The sequence below is a fragment of the Salmo salar genome, chromosome 02 (assembly GCF_965601325.2).
Source record: "Salmo salar chromosome 02, fSalSal1, whole genome shotgun sequence".
Lineage (NCBI taxonomy): Eukaryota > Metazoa > Chordata > Actinopteri > Salmoniformes > Salmonidae > Salmo > Salmo salar.
Window position 1 is genome coordinate 66,865,001 of NC_138292.1, and position 23,072 is coordinate 66,888,072.

Below are 23,072 nucleotides of genomic sequence, written 5' to 3' on the forward strand. Positions count from 1 at the left end.
CTACACTCTCTTCTACCATTGTCTTAAATATATTTAATGGTCTCGTTGCAAAAGCTAAATTGTCGCAAGGGAACTTTTATTTATTTATTTCACCTTTATTTAACCCGGGTAGCAAAGATTATAGCAAACACCACTGAAACGGAATTGGTGCTCGCTAGCTTTGCAAATTCAGCTATTGTTAGAAGCCAGCCAATATGAAACAAACTATTAAAATTACAAAAGGTTGCAGCATATGTTGTGTAAATGGTGAACTCATACAGCTGTCAACTCTTGTCATTTTAATCCGTTTCACATTTGCTAGCTACCTTTTAAATCGAAGCCCAAATAGAATGATTGAAGATGATAGAAGCCCATCTCCTACTGTAAATAACCTACGCACTGTGTGTGTAGCCAGCCAGGTAGAAAAATGGCAGAAAAATAAAAGACGGACATCAGAGTATTTTTCAATACACCAAAACGCATAGTAAGAACCCTAGTAGCCTAATATCTCAAAGACTAGTTGATAAAATGTTCATAAGAAAGAAATGAAATTCTAATGGAAATGTTTCACATTGATGTCATTAGGCAGAGCAGGCAACAGATGGCACACAGACAGCAGAGTTGGGGACAGATATGCAGGGACAGACTGACAGAGACAGGGAGTCTCAGGTAAGTTTGTTGAGTCTTTGTTTGGCAACATTATGAAAGGTTCTCCATTTTTTTGACTTGTAAAATAGGAACATAATTGGAAAATGCCATGGATACCCCCACTCTCAACTTAAACTGGTGACTGAACTAAGATTTGTTAAAGGCAATGGTATTGCTGTTGTGATTAGTTGTGTAGTTTTGGGTACCGGTAGTTAGGAGTACGGCAAACAGCTTATTTCTTTGGTTCCTCAATATACATTTACTATATTACAATGTAGGCTATGTGTTACAGCACTACTTTTGGTGTCCCCCTCAGGAATTGCTCTTGAGAAAATTTCATGTAATTGTCCACTCCAAAGTTGATATCAGATTTTCGCCCCTGGGTGCGCCAAGCTTGTAGCGTCATACCTAAGAAGATTCGATGCTGTAATCACTGCAAAGGTGCTTTAACAAAGTACTGACTAAAGGATCTGAATACTTATGTAAATGTAATATAAAAAAAAAAATGGAGGGATAAGTTAGCAAAAACTTTTTTTGCATCGTCATTATGGGGTATTGCGAGTAGATTGATGAGGATTAAAAAAATTAATAAAAAATAAACATTAGAATAATGATGTCAAGAAACAAAATGTGGAAAAGGTCAAGGGGTCTGAATACTTCCGGAGGCACTGTAGGCCTACAACAAGAATACCATCCGTCCCGTCTCTCGTTTAATTTTACCCTCTTCAGCGTAGTAAATAAATAAGCAAATTCTTGATTTTTTTTACCCCTTTTTCATGGTATCCAATTGGTAGTTACAGTCTTGTCTCATCGCTCCAACATGGACTCGGGAGAGGCGAAGGTCGAGAACACTGCACCACTCGGGAGGCACATAAATAAGCAATTTCAAGTATTTTGCTCTATACCATCCGATCCAGAGCGCAGTTTATTAACGATGGAACAGACGGTTGGTTGTTGGTTACCTCTTTAGTTTACGTCTGAATACTGCAATTAAACATTTCCCGAGTAGACAATATTGCATTTAAACATAATACATATTTTCATAACCATTGCATAATACATTCTTTAACTTTTCTGGTAATGATGGATTCATATTCCCAAAGTAGCTGTAGCCTACACCAAATTACCTTTCAAGTGTGTATTTCAAGTAGCTCTATGCATCAGAAAGGATGCGTGGTTTATAACATACAGTAGAATTTAACAGGTGAACAGACAGTTGATCTTTTGCATTGAAGTGTGTATGGCTACAACATTTCCCTCATTAAAATGCAAATCAATTTATAACATTTTTGACATGCGTTTTTCTGGATTTTTTTGTTGTTATTCTGTCTCTCACTATTCAAATAAACCTACCATTAAAATGATAGACTGATAATTTCTTTGTCAGTGGGCAAACGTACAAAATCAGCAGAGGATCAAATACTTTTTTTCCTCACTGTATGGCATGCAAAGTTTATAAATCTCAATATTTTTGTACATGCACAGTATTTTCAGAAATGACACACGCAGATATTTACGCAGGAGATATAAATGAGGCCCCTGGACCCAGGGAATGAATGAGGGCCCATCAGGGGTGTGTGCTTAGCCCCCTCCTGTACTCCCCATTTACCCAAGACTGTGGGCCACGCAAGACTTCAACTCTATCATCAATGGCAGTGTGGTGGACAACAACCTCTCCTTCAACGTCAGTAAGACCATGGAGCTGATCGTGAACTACAGGAAACAGGGGGGTGCACAGTGGAGAGGGTCAAAAGCATCAAATTCCTTGGAGTCTACATCACTGAGGACTTACAGGTAACATGGTCATCAGCACAGTCGTGAAGAAGTCTCTTCTCCCTCAGGAGTCTGAAACTACCTGCAGCATTGAGAGCATCCTGACTGGTTCTATCACCAACTGGTATGGCAACTACACCGCCCTCGACTGGAAGACAAACTGTTTCCATTCTCCCGTCCAGCAGGAAGTACTGGTGCATCAAGACTCAGACAAACAGACTCCTAAAGAGCTTCAATCCCATGGCCAGAAGACTTAAATGGCTAACTACTGCTCTCACTCTCCCACAGACTAGCCACACGGACTCTATGCCCATCCACAGGTCTCTACCCACTCAGACACACAACCTTCCCTGTCCCTCTTAGTCACATACACACCCACAAACCCACGCTCCTGCTAAAATGTTTATTGATTAGATGTATTACAACCATTACACTGCTATTCATAGATACTAATAATAATGGCAATCAATCTATTTTATCCTGCTACTAGTCACTATTACTCCTGTTTACATGTAAATATTACCGTTAGTGGGCTGCCGAGTGGCGCAGCGGTCTAAGGCACTGCATCTTAGTGCAAGAGGTGTCAGTGCAGTCCCTGGTTCAAATCCAGGCTGAATCACATCCGGCCATGATTGGGAGTTCCAATTGGCCCAGCGTCGTCTGGGTTTGGCAGGCTAGCCACACGGCCTATGCCCATCCACAGGTCTCTACCTGGTCTCTACCTGTATGCCGTCATTGTAAGTAAGAGTTTGTTCTTAACTGACTTGCCTAGTTAAATAAAGATAACATTTTAAAAATATGTTTTTTTATATTACCATAAATATTTATCTATTCCTGTTACTAGTCACTTTTCAGCCCTGTTTACACTTTTCAGTCATGTGACTTTTAAACAGATAGGCAATAGCTGCCCACCTCCAACAGGACTACAGTTGAAGTCAGAAGTTTACATACACTTAGGTTGGAGTCATTAAAAAAACGTTATTCAACCACTCCACACATTTCTTGTTAACAAACTATAGTTTTGGCAAGTCGGTTAGGACATCTACTTTGTGAATGACACATGGGAAAATCAAAAGAAATCAGCCAAGACCCCAGATAAAAAAAATGGTACACCTCCACATGTCTGGTTCATCCTTGGGAGCAATTTCCAAATGTCTGAAGGTACCACATTCATCTGTACAAACAATAGTACGCAAGTATAAACACCATGGGACCACGCAGCCGTCATACCGCTCAAGAAGGAGACGCGTTCTGTCTCCTAGAGATGAACGTACTTCGGTGCGAAAAGTGCAAATCAATCCCAGAACAACAGCAAAGGACCTTGTGAAGATGCTGGAGGAAACAGGTACAAAAGTATCTATATTCACAGTAAAACGAGTCCTATATCGACATAACCTGAAAGGCCGCTCAGCAAGGAAGAAGCCACTGCTCCAAAACCGCCATAAAAAGCCAGACTACAGTTTGCAACTGCACATGGGGACAAAGACCATACTTTTTGGAGAAATGTCCTCTGGTCTGATGAAACAAAAATAGAACTGTTTGGCCATAATGACCATCATTATGTTTGGAGGAAAAAGGGGGAGGCTTGCAAGCCGAAGAACACCATCCCAACCGTGAAGCACAGGGGTGGCAGCATCATGTTGTGGGGGTGCTTTGCTGCAGGAGGGACTGGTGCCCTTCACAGAATAGATGGCTACATGAGGAAGGAAAATTATGTGGATATATTGAAGCAACATCTCAAGACATCAGTCAGGAAGTTAAAGCTTGGTCGCACATGGGTCTTCCAAATGAACAATGACCCCAAGCATACTTCCAAAGTTGTGGCAAAATGGCTTAAGGACAACAAAGTCAAGGTATTGGAGTGGCCATCACAAAGCCCTGACCTCAATCCTATAGAAAATGTGTGGGCAGAACTGAAAAAGCGTGTGCGACAAGGACGCCTACAAACCCGACTCAGTTACACCAGCTCTGTCAGGAGGAATGTGCCAAAATTCACCCAACTTATTGTGGGAAGCTTGTGGAAGGCTACCCAAAACGTTTGACCCAAGTTAAGCAATTTAAAGGCAATGCTACCAAATACTAATTGAGTGTATGTAAACTTCTGACCTGCTGGGAATGTGATGAAAGAAATAACATTCTTAAAATAAAGTGTTGATCCTAACTGACCTAAGACAGGGAATTTTTATTAGTATTAAGTTTAAATGTATTTGACTAAGGTGTTTGTAAACTTCCGACTTCAACTATATATACACACACTCACAGTTTCTTACCCACACACCCACAACATATGCCTATACATTAAATGTACTGTTAGATATCAATTATATGGCTAACTATCAGTAATATTAGGCTACAATTAGAGTTGTAGCTTGCCTCAGGTGATGAATTAGGGTGTTGTGTGCTCGTGGGAAATATGAAACTGGGAAGTCCATCATGAATGTGTTCACGTGCCTTTAAAGTCAGAAAAGTTCTTCAACCAATAAGATTTTATCTAGCTTGGTAAGGAAGCTAACATTGCTAATAATAAAGTTATTTACACATTGACATATGGTCAATCTAGCTACAGTGCCTTGCGAAAGTATTCGGCCCCCTTGAACTTTTCGACCTTTTGCCACATTTCAGGCTTCAAACATAAAGATATAAAACTGTATTTTTTTGTGAAGAATCAATAACAAGTGGGACACAATCATGAAGTGGAACGAAATTTATTGGATATTTCAAACTTTTTTTACAAATAAAAAACGGAAAAATTGGGCGTGCAAAATTATTCAGCCCCCTTAAGTTAATACTTTGTAGCGCCACCTTTTGCTGCGATTACAGCTGTAAGTCGCTTGGGGTATGTCTCTATCAGTTTTGATATTAAAAAAATCTAAATACTGTACCTAGTTTAACACAAAAGTCTAGTACACTTCTTTCTTAATGGAACACAGAATGGCTTTATAAGATGAGGCTACTCATTTTTTATTGCGTGACCCCACAGTAATTGTGATGTGACCAAATCATGGGCTGGTGCCACCATTTGAAAATGTTCTTACACATAGAATAGAACAATTTCCCCAGTTTGGAAATACTCATGTTACTAAATGTAAAAAAAATGCTATATTAGATGAACGTTTCTAAACGTTTTAAAATATGTCTGGGTGTTAGGCTATAAATTAAAATAATCCAAAAGCAATCAAAATGTAATAGAATTATGTTAATCATTTTGAGTAATCCAAAGAAGTATGTTACTGATTACTTTATTTTTCATGTAACTAATCACAAACGGATTAGATTTTTCAAGTAATTATCCAAACCCTGTCTACATGTACAAATCTACCTCAATTACTCCAATATCCCTTCACAATGTACATTTGGTACTGGCACTGACCCTGTATGTAGCTTACACTGTCCTGTTTTTATTTTTCCTTTCTTATTTCAGTTTTTTTGTTGCAATAACTTGATATTGAATACTGCACTGTTGGGAAGGTCTTGCAAGTTAAACATTTCACTGTACTTGTGCATGTGAGAAATAGAACTCGAAACGTCAAATGCACCACTGAGAATTAATATAGGAGACAACTGAGTGACGTAATCAATGGCTTCAAGAAGTCTGATTAATTAATGTCCCTGAGTAATGATAAAATGAATACAAGACAACATTTCAGAAGACTCACCCATCAGAGGTGGGGCAGACACCGTTGAAATGTAGTGGAAGACGCATGGAATTCTCGCTCTTCATGGACTGACAGTCAGGAACAGGTGGTTCTGGCTGTTCTTCCCTGATAAACACAGCATAACATTTTCAATTCCAACTAAGCTTAACTTTTTGTTGTTGATAACCCCCTATAAAGGACGCTGCTCGAGCTATCATCCTTCAGGGGGTTGTAAAGAGTTTAAAGGGCAATTCCGCCACTATTCAACCTCATTCATCATCTCCAGCACAAAACAATGTCTACATACTCACCAACCAGTTTATTAGGTACACCAACCCGTTCACAAAAATGGATCGCTCCTAGTTACTGTTCGATTGAACGTTAGAATGTGCAAAACCAGTGACATAAGCGACTGAGCTTGGTATGATCGTCGGTGCCAGGCGAACCAGATCCAGTATCTCAGAAACGGCCGCCCTCCTGGGCTTTTCACGCGCATGACAGTGTCTAGGGTTTACAGAGAACGGTGTGACAAACTAAAAACATCCAGTCAGCGGCAGTCCTGTGGGTGAAAACAGCTTGTTGATGAGAGGTTGACGGAGAACGGCAAGAATCACACAAGCAAAAAAAATCGGGCCACAAACAGACAAACAACAGCGCAGTACAGTGTGCAGAACGGCATCTCGGAACGCACAACTTGTCAATCCTTGTCACAAATGGGGTATTGCAGCAGACAACCATCAGCTAAAAACAAGAAGAAGCGGCTCCAATTGGCACGCGATCAACAACACTGGACAATTGAGGAGTGGAAAAACATTGCCTTGTCTGACGAATCCCAGTTCCTGTTTTGTCATGCTGACAGCAGAGTCAGGATTTGGCATAAGCAGCATGAGTCCATGGACCCATCCTGCCTGGTGTCAACGGTACAGGCTGGTGGCGGTGGTGTACCTCCATCCAATCTGCAGCAATTGCGTGATACCGTCGCATCAGCATAGACCAACAGCCTTGTGGAACTTTTACGACTTGTAGAATCCCTGCCCCGAAGTATTCAGGCGACGGGGATCTGAAACGGTACTATCTGAGTGTACCTAATAAACTGATAGGTGAGTGTGTGAAAACAGCATGTTTCTATGATCTGTGGTTAAAAAGATAAGGTCGTAAAATAAATGCTTCTCTGTGACATCACAGGGTAGGATTCAAATATAAAAAAACGGATTTTTCAAACCTGCAACGAGTTTAGCTCAAGGGAGGGTATTATCTTGCTCCCCATGTCACATCGAAACTGTTTGAATTTTTTTTTTTTTTTTTTTTTAACTTTTTAACTTTAGAATTTTTCACGTAATATGAAGATAATGTTATTGAGCTGGATATAATGAAAATGAGGTTGAAAACTGGTGGCATTGCCCTTTAAGTAGTTTGACAATTTTAAAAACACAAATAGCAAGCACAGTGACTCAAGAGTGCTACAAAAACCCACAATACCATAACAAATTAACATATTATTAAACATAGATCACCTTATTCCATCTGAGCTCTCGTTAGCATCAAGGTATGGCAGTATTTTTTGTGCTTCCTCTGCGGAGCCTCCTTTATATTCACGTTCAGCATCAAGCACGTTTCGCGTCGAGAGTTTCAAGGAAGTAGCCATTTTACAATGTAACTGTAGGTTGTGAATGCACAAACACACAAAAAAACATTAAAAGGCAGAACAACTGAAATAAACAATCAAATTTAGTGTACCAAGTATTTTAGGGTAGTAAACCAATTATTAAGGCATTGTAAAAAGAGGCATTGTAACTGTAAAAGAGGCATTGTCAAAAGAGCAGTCCACAACTCCCTTTTAGACAATTCTGTGCCCATCTACACTACGTTCAGAAAGTGTTTTAGAAAGTGTTTTAGATTTTGTGTGGTTCAGTTGGTACCCATTTAACCTTTTGCATGTAAAAAAACAGAATCACCACTGAATCACCAGTGCACATGCTGCCACTGTTTTGAACAGGTTTACCAACTATTTAGGACGAGCAGCCAGCTCAAAAGCAAGAGCGCTGGTGAGTGTGGCTCAGTTGGTAGAGCTTGGCGCTTGCAACGCACAAATTGTGGGTTTGATTCCCATGAGGGACCTGTACGAAAATGTATATACTCACACCTGTAAGTTGCTCTTGATAAGTGTCTCTGCTAAGTGACGGAGGTGATATGATCCTTGACTAGTCTCTCAAAGCACTTTATGATGACGGAAGTGAGTGCTACGGGGTGATAGTCGTTTAGCTCAGTTACCTTCCAGAAGTTGTATTACAGCCTGAATTCAAAATGTAATAAATATATGTTTTTTTCTCACACAGTTTTGAGATATTCATGGTATTTTTAATGACTATGGTAAATCAGGTTCCAGAAAATCTAGAACCACAGCCACTCCGTAGAAGCTGACGGAGCATGGCTTTGTGTCCGTGGTTGCACCTTTGCAATGCAGAAAACCGCTCCTCGTTTGGGTTACCAAACGGTTCAAAACTAAATACCCATTTTACCATAGTTAAATGTTTTTCTTTCTGGCACATATTCTCTGGACACTCTTAAAGGGGTACAAACAAATTAACCTTCATGAGGAACTATGAAAATATTTCAAATAAACCTTACAACTCGAGTTTATCAATGAAAATAGCTGATTTGTAGAATGTTGTTTTGTTAAAGACAAATTCAACGAGTTAAAGCAAGGTCCAGTAGGTGTAGATTCTGCACCACGTGCTATTGTTTGGTAAACTGCTATTAATATAACCAATTCATCAAAAAAATAAAAGGTAAACCTATAGGATAAGAAAGACTAACATACACTATGACTGTACTGAGTTTTTAAAATAATGTAAATACCTTAGAACTCCTGTGAATCTTGAATTACCCTGCTGTGTAGGCTATCGCCGTTGTCACACACAACTTTTAGAACAGGATGTTGTTATTTCATGTTTTCTTTATGAAGTATGTGTGCAGTGGGGGCCTCTGATTGGTTTAATACCCTGGACGGTGGAGGGGGTTGGCATGGTTGGCATATTGTCAACAAAGCAGCACAAATATTATAGCCAAGATTTCAAATTACAGGTACTTTCTTTGGTTAGATACAGTATATAAAGCGATCTGTGCATTTGAACAACAGCATAAATACACCTATTTAACCTATTGCATGTAAAAAACAGAATCACCACTGAATCACCAGTGCACATGCTGCCACTGTTTTGAACAGGTTTACCAACTATTTAGGACGAGCAGCCAGCTCAAAACCAAGAGCGCTGGTGACTGATTGATTGATGAAGGAAAAACGCAAAAAGCACAGATGTGTTAAGGGTGGGATCTGAACCTGGGTTCCCCACAGTAGAAACCAATGTCTTAAAGGAGCAATATGCGGAAATCACACCAACATTTCCTGGTTGCTAAAATTTGGATAGTTCAAGTAATTTCAGTTTACGTGACAAAACAAGCAGTCATTGAGTAGGTTACATGCACACAATCTACTGGCCATGGTGAATCCCTACAACATACATCCTCTTATATCCTAGATCCCTTTCCTCCTATCCTAGCTCTCTTTCCTTTCATCATTTCTTAGCTTCCTTTTGGCCAGTATCACCTGACGCCAGTAATGAAAATAAAAGGCTTGAAGATCATGCAGGTAGTTATGAAAGGCACCACACTCTGCAATCCTGCAGCTCAGCTTAGTTAAAGAAAACAGAACTTCAACCTCTTTTCCTCCCCTGGTGGCATGAACACGGTCTATGGAGGTTGTACTGTCGCATATAGCAGAGTCGTTCCACCCCCCAAAAAACGTTTGATTTCACCTAATTTTAACATTCTGTCATAAAGAGCACAACTTCATAAAAACATGTTTTTCCATCTCAAGAGGTTAAATAAAAACATGACTATAGTAATTGCCTATTAAAAGTGCCAAATAAAGTAACAGGGTTGACGATTTATTTTTTAAATCAAACTATAAATCCCCTTAAGACATGGGGAATGGAAGATTGTTGTGTGCAACATGGAGTGGCAATTGAATGCAAGCTTCACATGGGTAACAGTTGGCGTTACTCAACCCACTCAATTTTCCACCACAAAACAGCAGTACATTTACAAAAAGAGTAGAACCAGCTCACCTGCTTTTACTCTATGATTTGACTATTAGATGTTCAATGTTTCTTTTGAAAACATATTTAACGGAATAGTTTCAACATATTAAAACAAGAGTTCAGTTCACGTAACAGGGTTGACCTTAAAATTAGGGGGCAGATGTAAATTAATCACATGAAATAAATAAAAATCTTTAGAAATTACTTTGTCAAAGCAACAAAATAACTAGGGCTTTACAATGATGGTGAAACTGATGGTGAAAATGTTGGGAATAACTGGATTAAAATCTTTCTAGAAGTGACACAGGGGGAGGGACATGTCAAAATGTACAATTTTGGCACCTTAGTAAGGCATTATTTATATAAAAAAATAGATTTATTGAATTCTCCATTTAGTCTATATTAAAGAGCACTTTATTTAATATAACTGGCTTTTCTAATCCAATATTGGTGTCACGTTCGTCGTAAGTATGGGACCAAGGCGTAGCGGGAATGTGTATGCTCATCTTCTTTATTGAGAAAAAAAAACAAAATAAACACTTAAACAAAAACAACGACGAAGAAACAGTCCTGTGAGGCACACAGCTACACTTGGAACAACTACCCACAAAAACCCATGAAAAAACACCCCTATTAAATAAGACCTTCAATGTGAGGCATCGAGGAACAGCTGCCTCCAATTGAAGGTCAACCCAATAAACTAAACATAGAAATAGATGACTAGAACATACATAGAAATTTACTAACATAGAACATTTACCAAAAAACCCAAAACACATAAAACAAACACCCCCTGCCACGTCCTGACCAAACTACAATAACCCCTTTACAGGTCCGGACGTGACAGTACCCCCCCGCCCCAAAGGTGCAAACCCCGGATGCACCTCAAACAAAAACCACAAAAATAAACCCCAAAACAAAACAATCCCAAACTAAAGGGAGGGAAGGGAGGGTGGCCACCGTCACCGACGGTTCTTGTGCTACACCCCCCCTCCCCAATCCTCCACTATGGAGGTGGCTCAGGCTCCGGCCTTAGTCCCCAACCTAACCTGTCCACCCCCGCTGAAGGCTCAGGGCTAAGGCGCGTCGCTGGAGACCTCGGACTGGAGGGCGACCCTGGCTGCGCCGGCTCCGGACTGGAGGGCGACCCTGGCTGCGCCGGCTCCGGACTGTGGCCGTCTCGGCAGGCTCCGGACTGTGGGCCGTCTCCGGACTGTGGGCCGTCTCGGCAGGCTCCGGACTGTGGGATGTCGCCGGAAGCTCTGGACGGGGAACTGTCGCCGGAAGCTCTGGACGGGGAACTGTCGCCGGAAGCTCTGGACGGGGAACTGTCGCCGGAAGCTCGGACGGGGAACTGTCGCCGGAAGCTCTGGACGGGGAACTGTCGCCGGAAGCTCTGAACGGGGACTGCGCACTGAAGGCCTGATGCATGGGGCTGGATTTGGAGGCGCCAGACTATTTTCACGCACCACAGGGCTAGTGCGAGGAGCAGGAGCAGGACGAACTGGACTGAGCTGACGCACTGGAGGCCTGGTGCTGGCTTTGGAGAGGTACTGGTGGCCAGATGTACTGTGCAGGCATTCTCCTACCTGGCTGGATGCCCACTCTAGCACGGCACTTGCGAGGGGCTGGAATCGCTCGCACCGGACTGTGTGTGCGCATGGGCGAGATCGTGCGCACTTCCACATAGACCGGCGCTCTCATGATCCGCTGCTCCCCATAATAAGCACGGGGAGTTGGCTTAGGTCTACTGCCTGACCTAGCCAATCTTCCCGTGTGCCCCCCCCAAAAAATTGTATTGGGGCTGCCTCTCCACCTCCACCTGCTTCCCAGGCAGGCTGTTGCAATGGTCCAGTAGCTGTTCCCACGTCCAGTCTATCCTTGCCTCTAATACCTCCAGCGACCAGGATGCCATCACCTCCCGAGCACGCTGCTTGCTCCACTCCTGGTGCTGCTCCCTTCTTTCCCTGGCCCAGGAAACTTGCTCCTCCTGGGCCCGCTGCTTGGTACGTTGGTGGTGGGTAGTTCTGTCACGTTCGTCGTAAGGATGGGACCAAGGCGCAGCGGGAATGTGTATGCTCATCTTCTTTATTGAGAAGAAGACCAAAATAAACACTTAAACAAAAACAACGACGAAGCAACAGTCCTGTGAGGCACACAGCTACACTTGGAACAACTACCCACAAAAACCCATGAAAAAAAACACCCCTACTAAATAGGACCTTCAATTAGAGGCAACGAGGAACAGCTGCCTCCAATTGAAGGGCAACCCAATAAACTAAACATAGAAATAGGAAGACTAGAACGAACATAGAAATATACTAACATAGAACATTAACCAAAAAACCCTGAAACACATAAAACAAACACCCCCTGCCACGTCCTGACCAAACTACAATAACAAATAACCCCTTTACTGGTCAGGACGTGACAATTGGTGCACAATTTCTACTTAAGATGGTTGGGGTTCGTTCATTGTTCCTTGTCAATCATTGGCTCATTGGTGAAATTAGCATTCTGACAATATCTTTAATTAAATCATTCATTCATTTATTAATGCAATTGCAGACAGAAGTTGACAACAGGAACATAGCATGCATGTTTCCGAGTAAGTTCTGCAAAATAGAAAAGGTCCCAAGTTGCTTTTATCATGCTTGTAGTCAACCCCTTGTGATGTCACTGCCTACGTCATTAACTTCTACTCATGAGATCAAAACCATGCCTACACAGCTATATAAAGAAGACTTTTAGTGTTATCTAAAAGCTTAGCAGTAAATGTCCAAGTTGATTTATAGTGGAATGTCTGACTAGTCTCTTATCTCTTACACTCCCCTGCAGAGTTCTGTCTTCACAGTCACACATTTCCCAGACAGTTTCTTTATGAGGCAGAGAGACTAGAAAACAACTGTGGAACAATATTAAACCTTTATAATGAATATATATATATATATTGTTTATCTGTAGTCTAGGACCCAATAAATGTAAGGAGGGTGGGGTCTTATAACCCCTCCCCTTCTATTAATACAACATAAGCATAATAAATTATTATAATACACCAAACATTTGGTACAGCCCCCATCATGACCCCTAGTTGAACCCCTGACAAGATATCAAAGGGACGCAAAAGGCACTCTTATTGTGAAACAACCCAGTAACTAGCTGGCCTCTGGCACTGAGCAGTTCCCGGTAGTAGCTTAGCCAACTGCGCCTCACTGATGTGGTACAAAATGCATAACTGATATTTTACATTGATGTTCTGACATTGGTTTTATTAAAGGACATTTAAACTGGGTCCAGCACTTCATGAGACACAGCTACAGTATAGTGAATTTCCAGGCCCAGTTAATATAACATTGAAAATACTGCACCAAACAAATCCCAACACAGCTATATGATGATTCAACTGTATTCCTTGACCGTTTTGACCTTTATATTGCATAATACATGACACTGCATTATTTGTTCACCCATTGGAGAAAGTGCAGGTATCTTATATTTCTCTAAACACCAGGTTATAATGGGAGATATGTTCTTAAAGAATATATAAAACCACTTCTAACAATTAATCAATGAAATCAATTAATAAATGAACTTATCATTTTCATCTGCAAACTTGTTTTGTTTTCAGAGGTCACCCTGCTTTACAATAAGAGATGATGATTGAAGAGACTCACTAATGTTCAGATGATGATTGAAGAGACAAACTAATGTTCAGATGATGATTGAAGAGACAAACTAATGTTCAGATGATGATTGAAGAGACAAACTAATGTTCAGATGATGATTGAAGAGACAAACTAATGTTCAGATGATGATTGAAGAGACTCACTAATGTTCAGATGATGATTGAAGAGACTCACTAATGTTCAGATGATGATTGAAGAAACTCACTAATGTTCAGATGATGATTGAAGAGACAAACTAATGTTCAGATGATGATTGAAGAGACAAATTAATGTTCAGATGATGATTGAAGAGACAAACTAATGTTCAGATGATGATTGAAGAGACAAACTAATGTAAAGATGATGATTGAAGAGACTCACTAATGTTCAGATGATGATTGAAGAGACTCACTAATGTTCAGATGATGATTGAAGAGACTCCCTAATGTTCAGATGATGATTGAAAAGACTCACTAATGTTCAGATGATGATTGAAAAGACTCACTAATGTTCAGATGATGATTGAAGAGACAAACTAATGTTCAGATGATGATTGAAGAGACAAACTAATGTTCAGATGATGATTGAAGAGACTCCCTAATGTTCAGATGATGATTGTGAATACCAAATGAAGAGACTCCCTAATGTTCAGTTTAGTATCATTAAAGGACAATTAGTATGATCATTGTGATCACTGTTACTCCTACATACATTTTTGAGCCTGAGACTTTCAATGCCAGATTATCAATGACCTTCCTCCCTTCATCTTCCCCCTCACAGACTTTTCTCTCTTCAGTCTCCCTCTTTTTCTCCTCCTCCTCTCTTATCGTTGCTATGGCTGCATCCCTCTTTTTCTCCTCCTCCTCTCTTATCGTTGCTATGGCTGCATCCCTCTTTTTCTCCTCCTCCTCTCTTATCGTTGCTATGGCTGCATCCCTCTTTCTAACCTCCTGTTCCAGTATCTTTCTCAGAGCCTCCTCCCTCCTCCTGATCTCCTCTCTCCTCCGGGTCAAGATGTTGGTCACATGATAGTATCCCCTATTCTCATTCAATAATCCATCTATCTTCTCCAGCAGCTCTGTGACCTGAGTGAGGTCATTCTTTTCTTTGTTATTGAAGACGTGATGTCTACCACCACACATACTGAGAAGCTTTAGGGAATCACTATTGTCCATTAGATACTCCTCCACTGGTTTCCCTTCTAGCTGGTCTCCACCAGTGAACAGCACAATGGTGTATTTAAGGGCCTCCTCCGCAAAGTTCTCATTCATCCATTTGACAGTTTTCTTCTCCTCTTCTGTACACCAATTGCACAACCTGATCACCAGCAGGAACACGTGAGGTGTTGAGATGTTGATGCATTGAGCTACTTTACCTGCAAGTTCCTCAGATGGCAACACATCTGGGGTGTTAATCATAGTTATGTTATTTTGGCCCACAACAGCATCTTGTTCCTCACACTGTGGCCCATACGAAGGTGAAGCCTCCACTTTAAAGGCCTCTCTTCCCAGGATGGTGTTTCCTGATGCTCTCTTCTCTGATCCAGTCTTCCCCAGCAGAACAATCCGTTGCTGAAATCCCACCTCAGACCCTGCAAAGATGCAGGATATTTAAAATAGGTTAAAAAAGGTTAAAAGGTTAAAAGATGTTCAATTGAATAAGTGAATAACATTAATACTGGAACAAAACGAGAAATAAAGAAAAAATGAGTAAACTCACCGTGTACAGTGACACACAATTGTGTATAACATGCAAGTCCTACCAGGGCAAGTACCAGAATGAGAATCCCCAGAAGACTGAAGAAGAAGGCTGTTTTCCATGAGCAGACCTACGAAGGAGAGTCATGGAACTACAGTGAGGGAAAAAAGTATTTGATCCCCTGCTGATTTTGTACGTTTGCCCACTGACAAAGAAATGATCAGTCTATAATTTTAATGGTAGGTTTATTTGAACAGTGAGAGACAGAATAACAACCAAAAAATCCAGAAAAACGCATGTCAAAAATGTTATAAAATGATTTGCATTTTAATGAGGGAAATAAGTATTTGACACCTCTGCAAAACATGACTTAGTACTTGGTGGCAAAACCCTTGCTGGCAATCACAGAGGTCAGACGTTTCTTGTAGTTGGCCACCAGCTTTGCACACATCTCAGGAGGGATTTTGTCCCACTCCTCTTTGCTGATCTTCTCCAAGTCATTAAAGTTTCGAGGCTGACGTTTGGCAACTCGAACCTTCAGCTCCCTCCACAGATTTTCTATGGGATTAAGGTCTGGAGACTGGCTAGGCCACTCCAGGACCTTAATGTGCTTCTTCTTGAGCCACTCCTTTGTTGCCTTGGCCGTGTGTTTTGGGTCATTGTCATGCTGGACATGCTACCCATCCACGACCCATTTTCAATGCCCTGGCTGAGGGCAGAAAAACACCCCCAAAGCATAATGTTTCCACCTCCATGTTTGACGGTGGGGATGGTGTTCTTGGGGTCATAGGCAGCATTCCTCCTCCAAACACGGCGAGTTGAGTTGATGCCAAAGAGCTCCATTTTGGTCTCATCTGACCACAACACTTTCACCAGTTGTCCTCTGAGTCATTCAGATGTTCATTGGCAAACTTCAGACGGGCATGTATATGTGCTTTCTTGAGCAGGGGGACCTTGCGGGCGTTGCAGGATTTCAGTCCTTCACGGCATAGTGTGTTACCAATTGTTTTCTTGGTGACTATAGTCCCAGCTGTCTTTAGTCCCAGCTGTCTACTATAGTCCCAGCTGTCCCAGCACACTCCCTTTAAGAGTGTGCTCCTAATCTCAGCTCATTACCTGTATAAAAGACACCTGGGAGCCAGAAATCTTTCTGATTGAGAGGGGGTCAAATACTTATTTCCCTTATTAAAATGCAAATCAATTTATAACATTTTTGACATGCGTTTTTCTGGATTTTTTGGTTGTTATTCTGTCTCTCACTGTTCAGATGAACCTACCATTAAAATTATAGACTGATCATTTCTTTGTCAGTGGGCAAACGTACAAAATCAGCAGGGTATCAAAAACTTTTTTCCCTCACTGTACGTCATGTATATACTGTAGGTCACTATTAGGATTGCACATTTCTGGTAACTTTTCTCAAATTCACAGGTTTTCCAGTAATCTCAGTTGGAGGATTCCTGGAATCAGGAGGGAATAAGCAGGAAATCCAGAATCCTCATTTCTGGAAAACCGGGGAATTTAAGGAAAGTTACCATCATTTTGCAACCCTAGTCAATACCTTTCTTGACAATTTCTATCAGGGGACCAAATAGACATTTCACTGGAGAAGAACGAAACTCTACCTGAGGCACAGTTTGTTCTGTTTCAACATATGTTTCATGGACCTGATCATCTACATTTGGAATGGTTTTCCTTCCTTCAGTGGCCTCCACCAATGTGTGTTTCATCAGTCCTGGGGCCTGGTAGTGGTCTCTAACATGGTTCTCACAGAAAGTAGCCTTGCAATCCTGGCAGAACTTCACAGCTTCGTCGCTGCGCTGTACACATATAGTACAGTCCAGTCTGGTACAATGTACTATTCTGCTATCCTGCATCTGGCCTAAAGCAGGCAGAGGGTCCTCAACAGTAGGGCTGTAGAAAGGTTAAAGCTGAATGAAGTTACATGCACGTTTATAACACATGCACGTCCATAGCAAAGGATCAACAGCATTATGTTTTACATTGTACATTTTTTACATTTGAGTGACTCACAGGACCAATTAGAGTTAAGTGCCTTGCTCAAGGGCACATCGGCAGATTGGTTGTTGGATTCGACCCAGAAACCTTTCGGTTACTGGCCCAAAGCTCTTAACCGCTAGGCTACCTGCCACCTCATCATGGTACATGATAGTAGATAAGGCAGCATTCAGTACTATGAACAACAAACACTTACACTATAGGAAATCAATAAATAGCTCAGGCTAGAATTCCTCATAACACCAAAACAAAGGCATATATCTGGTTTACATTATGGGCATACATACTGTACCTCTGATTCATATGAAGACCAGATCCATATAAATCAATCTCACTGTCTGCTGAGCCGACTGTATACACTGAGTACTCTGTCTCCACCTGCTGGCTCCTAGCAACAACAGAGAAAAAGAGAAGACCAGGGTCTGAAATGTTTGTCAAAAGTGGTTGGAAATCTAAAAAGTCATCAATGTTTTTTTTTTCTTCAGGAGAGTAGAGGTTTGCAGGTCGGTTTGTGAGCCATCTCTGTTATTAAAGTGAACAAAAAGAGATTGACTAATGTTTTACAGTGCATTCAGAAAGTATTCAGATCCCGACTTTTTCCACATTTTGTTACGTTTCAGGCTTTTTCTAAAATACATTTTTTTCCTCATCAATCTGCACACAACACCCCATAATGACAAAGCAAAAATACGTTTTTAGAAATGTTTGCTAAATTATTAAAAATAAAAAACAGAAATACCTTATTTACATAAGTATTTTGACCCTTTGCTTTGAGACTCTAAATTGAGCTCAGGTGCATACTGTTTCCATTGATCATCCTTGCGATGTTTCTACAACTTGATTGGAGTCCACCTGTGGTAAACTCAATTGATTGGACATGATTTAGAAAGGCACACATCTGTCTATATAAGGACAGTGCATGTCAGAGCAAAACCAAGCCATGAGGTCCAAGCAATTGTCCGTAGAGCTCAGAGACAGGATTGTGTCGAGGCACAGATCTGGGGAAGGGTACCAAAACATTTCAGCAGCATTGAAGGTCCCCAAGAACACAGTGGCCTCAATCATTCTTAAATGGAAGAAGTTTGGAACCACCAAGAATCTTCCTAGAGCTGGCCACCCGGCCAAACTGAGCAGTCGGGGGAGAAGGGCCTTGGTCAGGGAGGTCACCGAGAACCCGATGGTCACTCTGACAGAGCTCCTGAGTTCCTCTGTGGAGATGGGAGAACCTTCCAGAAGGACAACCATCTCTGAGGCACTCCATCAATCAGGTATTTTATGGTAGAGTGGCCAGACGGAAGCCATGCCTCAGTAAAAGGCACATGACAGCCCGCTTGGAGTTTGCCAAAAGGCACCTAAAGGATTCTTAGACCATGAGAAACAAGATTCTCTGGTCTGATGAAACCAATATTGAACTCTTTGGCCTGAATGCCAAATGTCACTTCTGGAGGGAACCTGGCACCATCCCTATGGTGAAGCATGGTGGTGGCAGCATCATTTTGTGGGGATGTTTTTCAGAGGCAGGGACTGGGAGACTAGTCAGAATCGAGGGAAAGATTAACAGAGCAAAGTAAAGAGAGATCCTTGATGAAAACCTGCTCCAGAGTACTCCGGACCTCAGATTGGGGCAAAGGTTCACCTTCCAACAGGACAACGACCCTAAGCACACAGCCAAGAAAACACAAGAGTGGCTTTGGGACAAGCCTCTGAATGTCCTTGAGTGGCCCGCCAGAGCCCGAACTTGAACCCGATCGAACATCTCTGGAGAGACCTGAAAATAGCTGTGCAGCGAAGCTACACATCCAACCAGACAGAGCTTGAGAGGATCTGCAGAGAAGAATGGGAGAAACTCCCCAAATCGGGTGTGCCAAGCTTGTAGCGTCATGCCCAAGAAGACGCAAGGCTGTAATTGCTGCCAAAGATGCTTCAACAAAGTACTGAGTAAAGGGCCTGAATACTTAGGTAAATGTGATATCAGTTTTTATTTGTAATAACCTGTTTTTTATTTGTCATTATGGGGTATTGTGTGTAGATTGATGTGGGGGGGAACTATTTAATCCATTTTAGAATAAGGCTGTAACATAATAAAATGTGGGAAAAGGTCAAGGGATCTGAATACTTTCCAAATGCACTGTACATAAATATTTCAGAAGACAGCATCTCACCATTTCACAGAGGTACGGATCCCACCGTTGAATGTTATTGGTTGACACATGGACCAATCACTGTTCAGGGTGTAAGGCACAGGTGTTTTTGGACTTCCTTCCCTGATACAAAAATAATAAGATTTTCCACTATAGCTTGAGGTAAAATTGGTCCTACTTTATTTGGATATAACTGTTCATATTTAGAATGGAATACAATCACGAAACACGCAATTTTATTGCTACAAATGTTCTAAAACGTCTAGTTTTTCTATCAAATAATTCAATTGGTAACACTTCACTGACTATTGGTATTTAATCGGAAACTCCTCTTACCTCGTTTCATCCGAGCTCATGTTATCAGTTACTTGGGTTGGCAGCAATGTATCCGTTTTCCCTGGCACATAACCTCTATCTCTTAGCAAATCAATTGCTTGGTAATCAGGATTGGCAGCCATTGTATGACGCTTTGATACAAAGTACAACAATGGGCACAAACACAAACAAGAGTGAAAAGGCACAATTGATAGAATGCGTAATCTAGGCGCAGTAAGTAGCTTTTTGGGCGACGCAACCAAATTCACATAAAAATGTGAGTTGTAGATCTGTCACTCGTTGAAAGCATGTCTGAAAAGCGATAGATGCATTCTATGTACATCCGTTTCTATGCTTCCCGTTGAGTTTCATTTTTGGGTCTTTTAACTTTCGGTTTGGTACATCAGCTTCAAACAGATGAAAAATACTATATTTTGGGTTAATGAAAATGTTTCATAGCATTTAATAATGGCACATTGGATAGCTTGTTTTGTCACACAAGCTGAAATAAAAGAAGAACCATTCGAATCTTAGCAACCAGAGCAATTTCTACATAGCTACCTATGACAGGTTTATAGTATTTGTCAACGTTTTGTTCATACCTTTTCTAGTTTAAATACTAAGACAATTATTCTAGAGTGATTGCAATTTGATTCAACTTTATACAGTACAATTAGGGTGTACTTTGGTGATAAAATGTCACAAAATAGATTTTACGAAGACATATGTTTATTCACTTTCGCTAACATATCAAAATATTTTACTTTTTGTGGTAGTCATGTTCAAAGTTGTTTCCGCGGGTTGCAAAATTTGCATAACACGAGCTGAATTCAATGTAAAAGGCTTTGAAAATAAAAAGCTTGGTATACGCTCAGTGCTGTGTTGACATTCAACAGAGCTTGTGAGAAATCTTTTAAAAAGAACAGGAATATCGAATTAATATGAAAAGTGTATACAAAAATATGAAAATACTACATGTCATGTCTCAAAATCGATATTCATCTTACCTCTCTCTATATTATGTCCTGCTGACAAGAGAAGAAAGATGACGAGGTTAACGTGAAAGTGTGCCTGTCAAGTAAAAAAAGTCTGTCCCTCTTAATCTCGTCTTCTTCTTCTTCAGTATCATAGCGTTTGCACATTTTGTTTGTGAATGCGGCCAACTACTGTTCGGGAGTGTGTTCAATCATGTTACATTTTGTGATACAAATTAAAAAAGGAAGGGAAATAAAATATTGAATCACCAACTAACCCTACACATATCACTATTTCATAAAAATACAAATAAAAAACACCAATCCATTCCACTACTTTGACCCTATATGCTAATGCACCATGCCACCAGACTGGGAGGATGGAACACCACCACTAAACACACTCTGTAACTCTTCTGAAGCTCTACCGAAGTACTTCTCTGCAGCTGCCACCATAACATCTATTTTCTGTGATTGACGTTCCATTTCTGCGCTACAGTTGATAACCATTGCTATGAACGCTAAGAAGCCAACCTTACTGAAACATATATCACTCGTTGGTCTATCCCTCTGTGCTGGCACAGATCTACTAGTCACAGGGATCATCTCAGGGTCCCTCACCGTTGACCCATTCTCCTCTACTTTCTTCACTGGCCCAGCATACGTGTCATATGCTGGGCCAGTGAAGAAAGTAGAGGATGCACTACTCTGACTCGGGCCACCTCCACTTGCCACTCTCGCACCGGACACTTCCGATCCCCAGCAATATGGGCAACCCTACAGTTGACACACACAACTTTATCTACTGAAACTACACAATCTTTTGTCCCATGCCCTCCTGCACACTTCCCACATCTTGGATTCTCCCTCCTACACACTGCTGCAACATGACCATAAACGTTGCACCTGAAACACTGCAGTGGATTTGGTACAAAAGCTGTAACAGGATAACTGATAGAGTATATACCAGTGGAGGCTCCTCAGAGGAGGAAGGGGAGGACCATCCTTTTAGATAAAACTATACTAAATATATGAACATGTCACCAAATAATTGAATTAAACACACTGTTTTGCAATGAAGGTGTACAGTAGTTAGTTTCCGTCCTCCTCTGGGTACATTGGCTTCATTACAAAACCTAGGAGGCTCATGGTTCTCACCCCGTTCCATAGACTTACACAGTAATTATGACAATTTACGGAGGACGTCCTCCAAACTATCAGAGCTCTTGCAGCATGAACTGACATTTTGTCACCCAATCAAAGGATCAGAGAATTAATCTAGTATTGGAAGCATAAGCTACAACCAGCTAGCACTGCAGTGCATAAAATGTGGTCAGTAGTTAACTCAAAGAGAGAGAAAGACAATAGTTGAACAGTTTTGAATAAATACATTTCTTCAAAAATTAAGGATAACCATGATAGTGAGGGAGAGAGAGAGCTAACTATATTTCATAGTATTTTTTTCACATTCACTTACTTAGCTAGCTAGCTAGTTTAGTCTACTCAAACACCCGGCTCAAACAGAGAGGGACGCTGTGTTAGCTAGCTGGCTATGGCTATCAAACACTGGAACTCCTCAAGGTAAGCTTTTGGTTTTATACATTTATTGCCACCGGGGCCCGCCGGTGTAAATGCTAAACTGCTTGCTGAGTGTACACTATACTACATGATTGTAGCGGGTTTACTAATGCATTAGTTCTATTAGTTATGTTGACTATGACGTTAGATAATATGGTGACAATGATGTAGGCTGTGTGTCGGTTAGCGGTTATGATTCGAAGGTTTGGCTTGGAACGTTTTTTTTCTCGCCTGGTCCCAGACAGCTGACGTGTTGTGCACTGAAGTCCACAAGCGAAGGGTAAAGGTGCAAAAGGAGGAAAGTGATCCGAGAAGGAATTACAACGAGCAAAGTGATCATACTGTTTGTATGCGGCTGCTATGAAAATGAACTGTATTTGCGTGTGATCAAGGGTGTATTCATTCTGCTGATTCTGTTGAAAAACGTTTCTTAAACGGAAGCAAACAAACGGGGATAAACATACCTGAATTTGTCCAATAGAAACGTTCTTTTGCAACTGATGGACTAATGATTACATCTTTGATCAGCTAGATGCAGGCAAGTGTG

At 41.1% G+C, this 23,072-nt stretch overlaps 2 protein-coding genes across 4 annotated transcripts in view; both read right to left on the minus strand.

The window, feature by feature from the left end:
* LOC106590493 (uncharacterized) overlaps positions 1-8,983 on the minus strand; it is a 21,230-nt gene extending 12,247 nt beyond the window's left edge. The window contains exons 1-3 of one of the 2 annotated variants that reach the window (XM_082966134.1): positions 8,895-8,983; positions 7,550-7,692; positions 6,057-6,161 (exon numbers count right to left, since the gene is read on the minus strand). In XM_082966134.1, coding sequence (XP_082822260.1) covers positions 6,057-6,161; positions 7,550-7,680 — 236 coding nt within the window. In that variant the 5' untranslated portion in view covers positions 7,681-7,692; positions 8,895-8,983. Of the gene's footprint in view, positions 1-6,056; positions 6,162-7,549; positions 7,693-8,176; positions 8,358-8,894 lie in introns of those variants that run through there. The other variant, XM_082966137.1, reaches the window with a different exon arrangement.
* A 3,680-nt stretch (positions 8,984-12,663) lies between these two features.
* Positions 12,664-21,106, minus strand: LOC106590483 (uncharacterized). Of its 2 annotated transcripts, none has more exons than XM_014181572.3 (7): positions 20,981-21,106; positions 19,995-20,125; positions 19,680-19,739; positions 17,810-17,905; positions 17,124-17,412; positions 15,520-15,628; positions 12,664-15,391 (listed from the first exon to the last, which is right to left on the minus strand). In XM_014181572.3, exons 2-7 carry the CDS (start codon positions 20,114-20,116, stop codon positions 14,463-14,465), a joined length of 1,605 nt encoding a protein of 534 aa, XP_014037047.1. In that variant the 5' UTR covers positions 20,117-20,125; positions 20,981-21,106; the 3' UTR covers positions 12,664-14,462. The 2 variants fall into 2 exon arrangements, with proteins under 2 accessions (XP_014037047.1, XP_014037038.1); XM_014181563.3 differs by having other exon boundaries at positions 19,680-19,781.
* Positions 21,107-23,072: the final 1,966 nt, after the last annotated feature.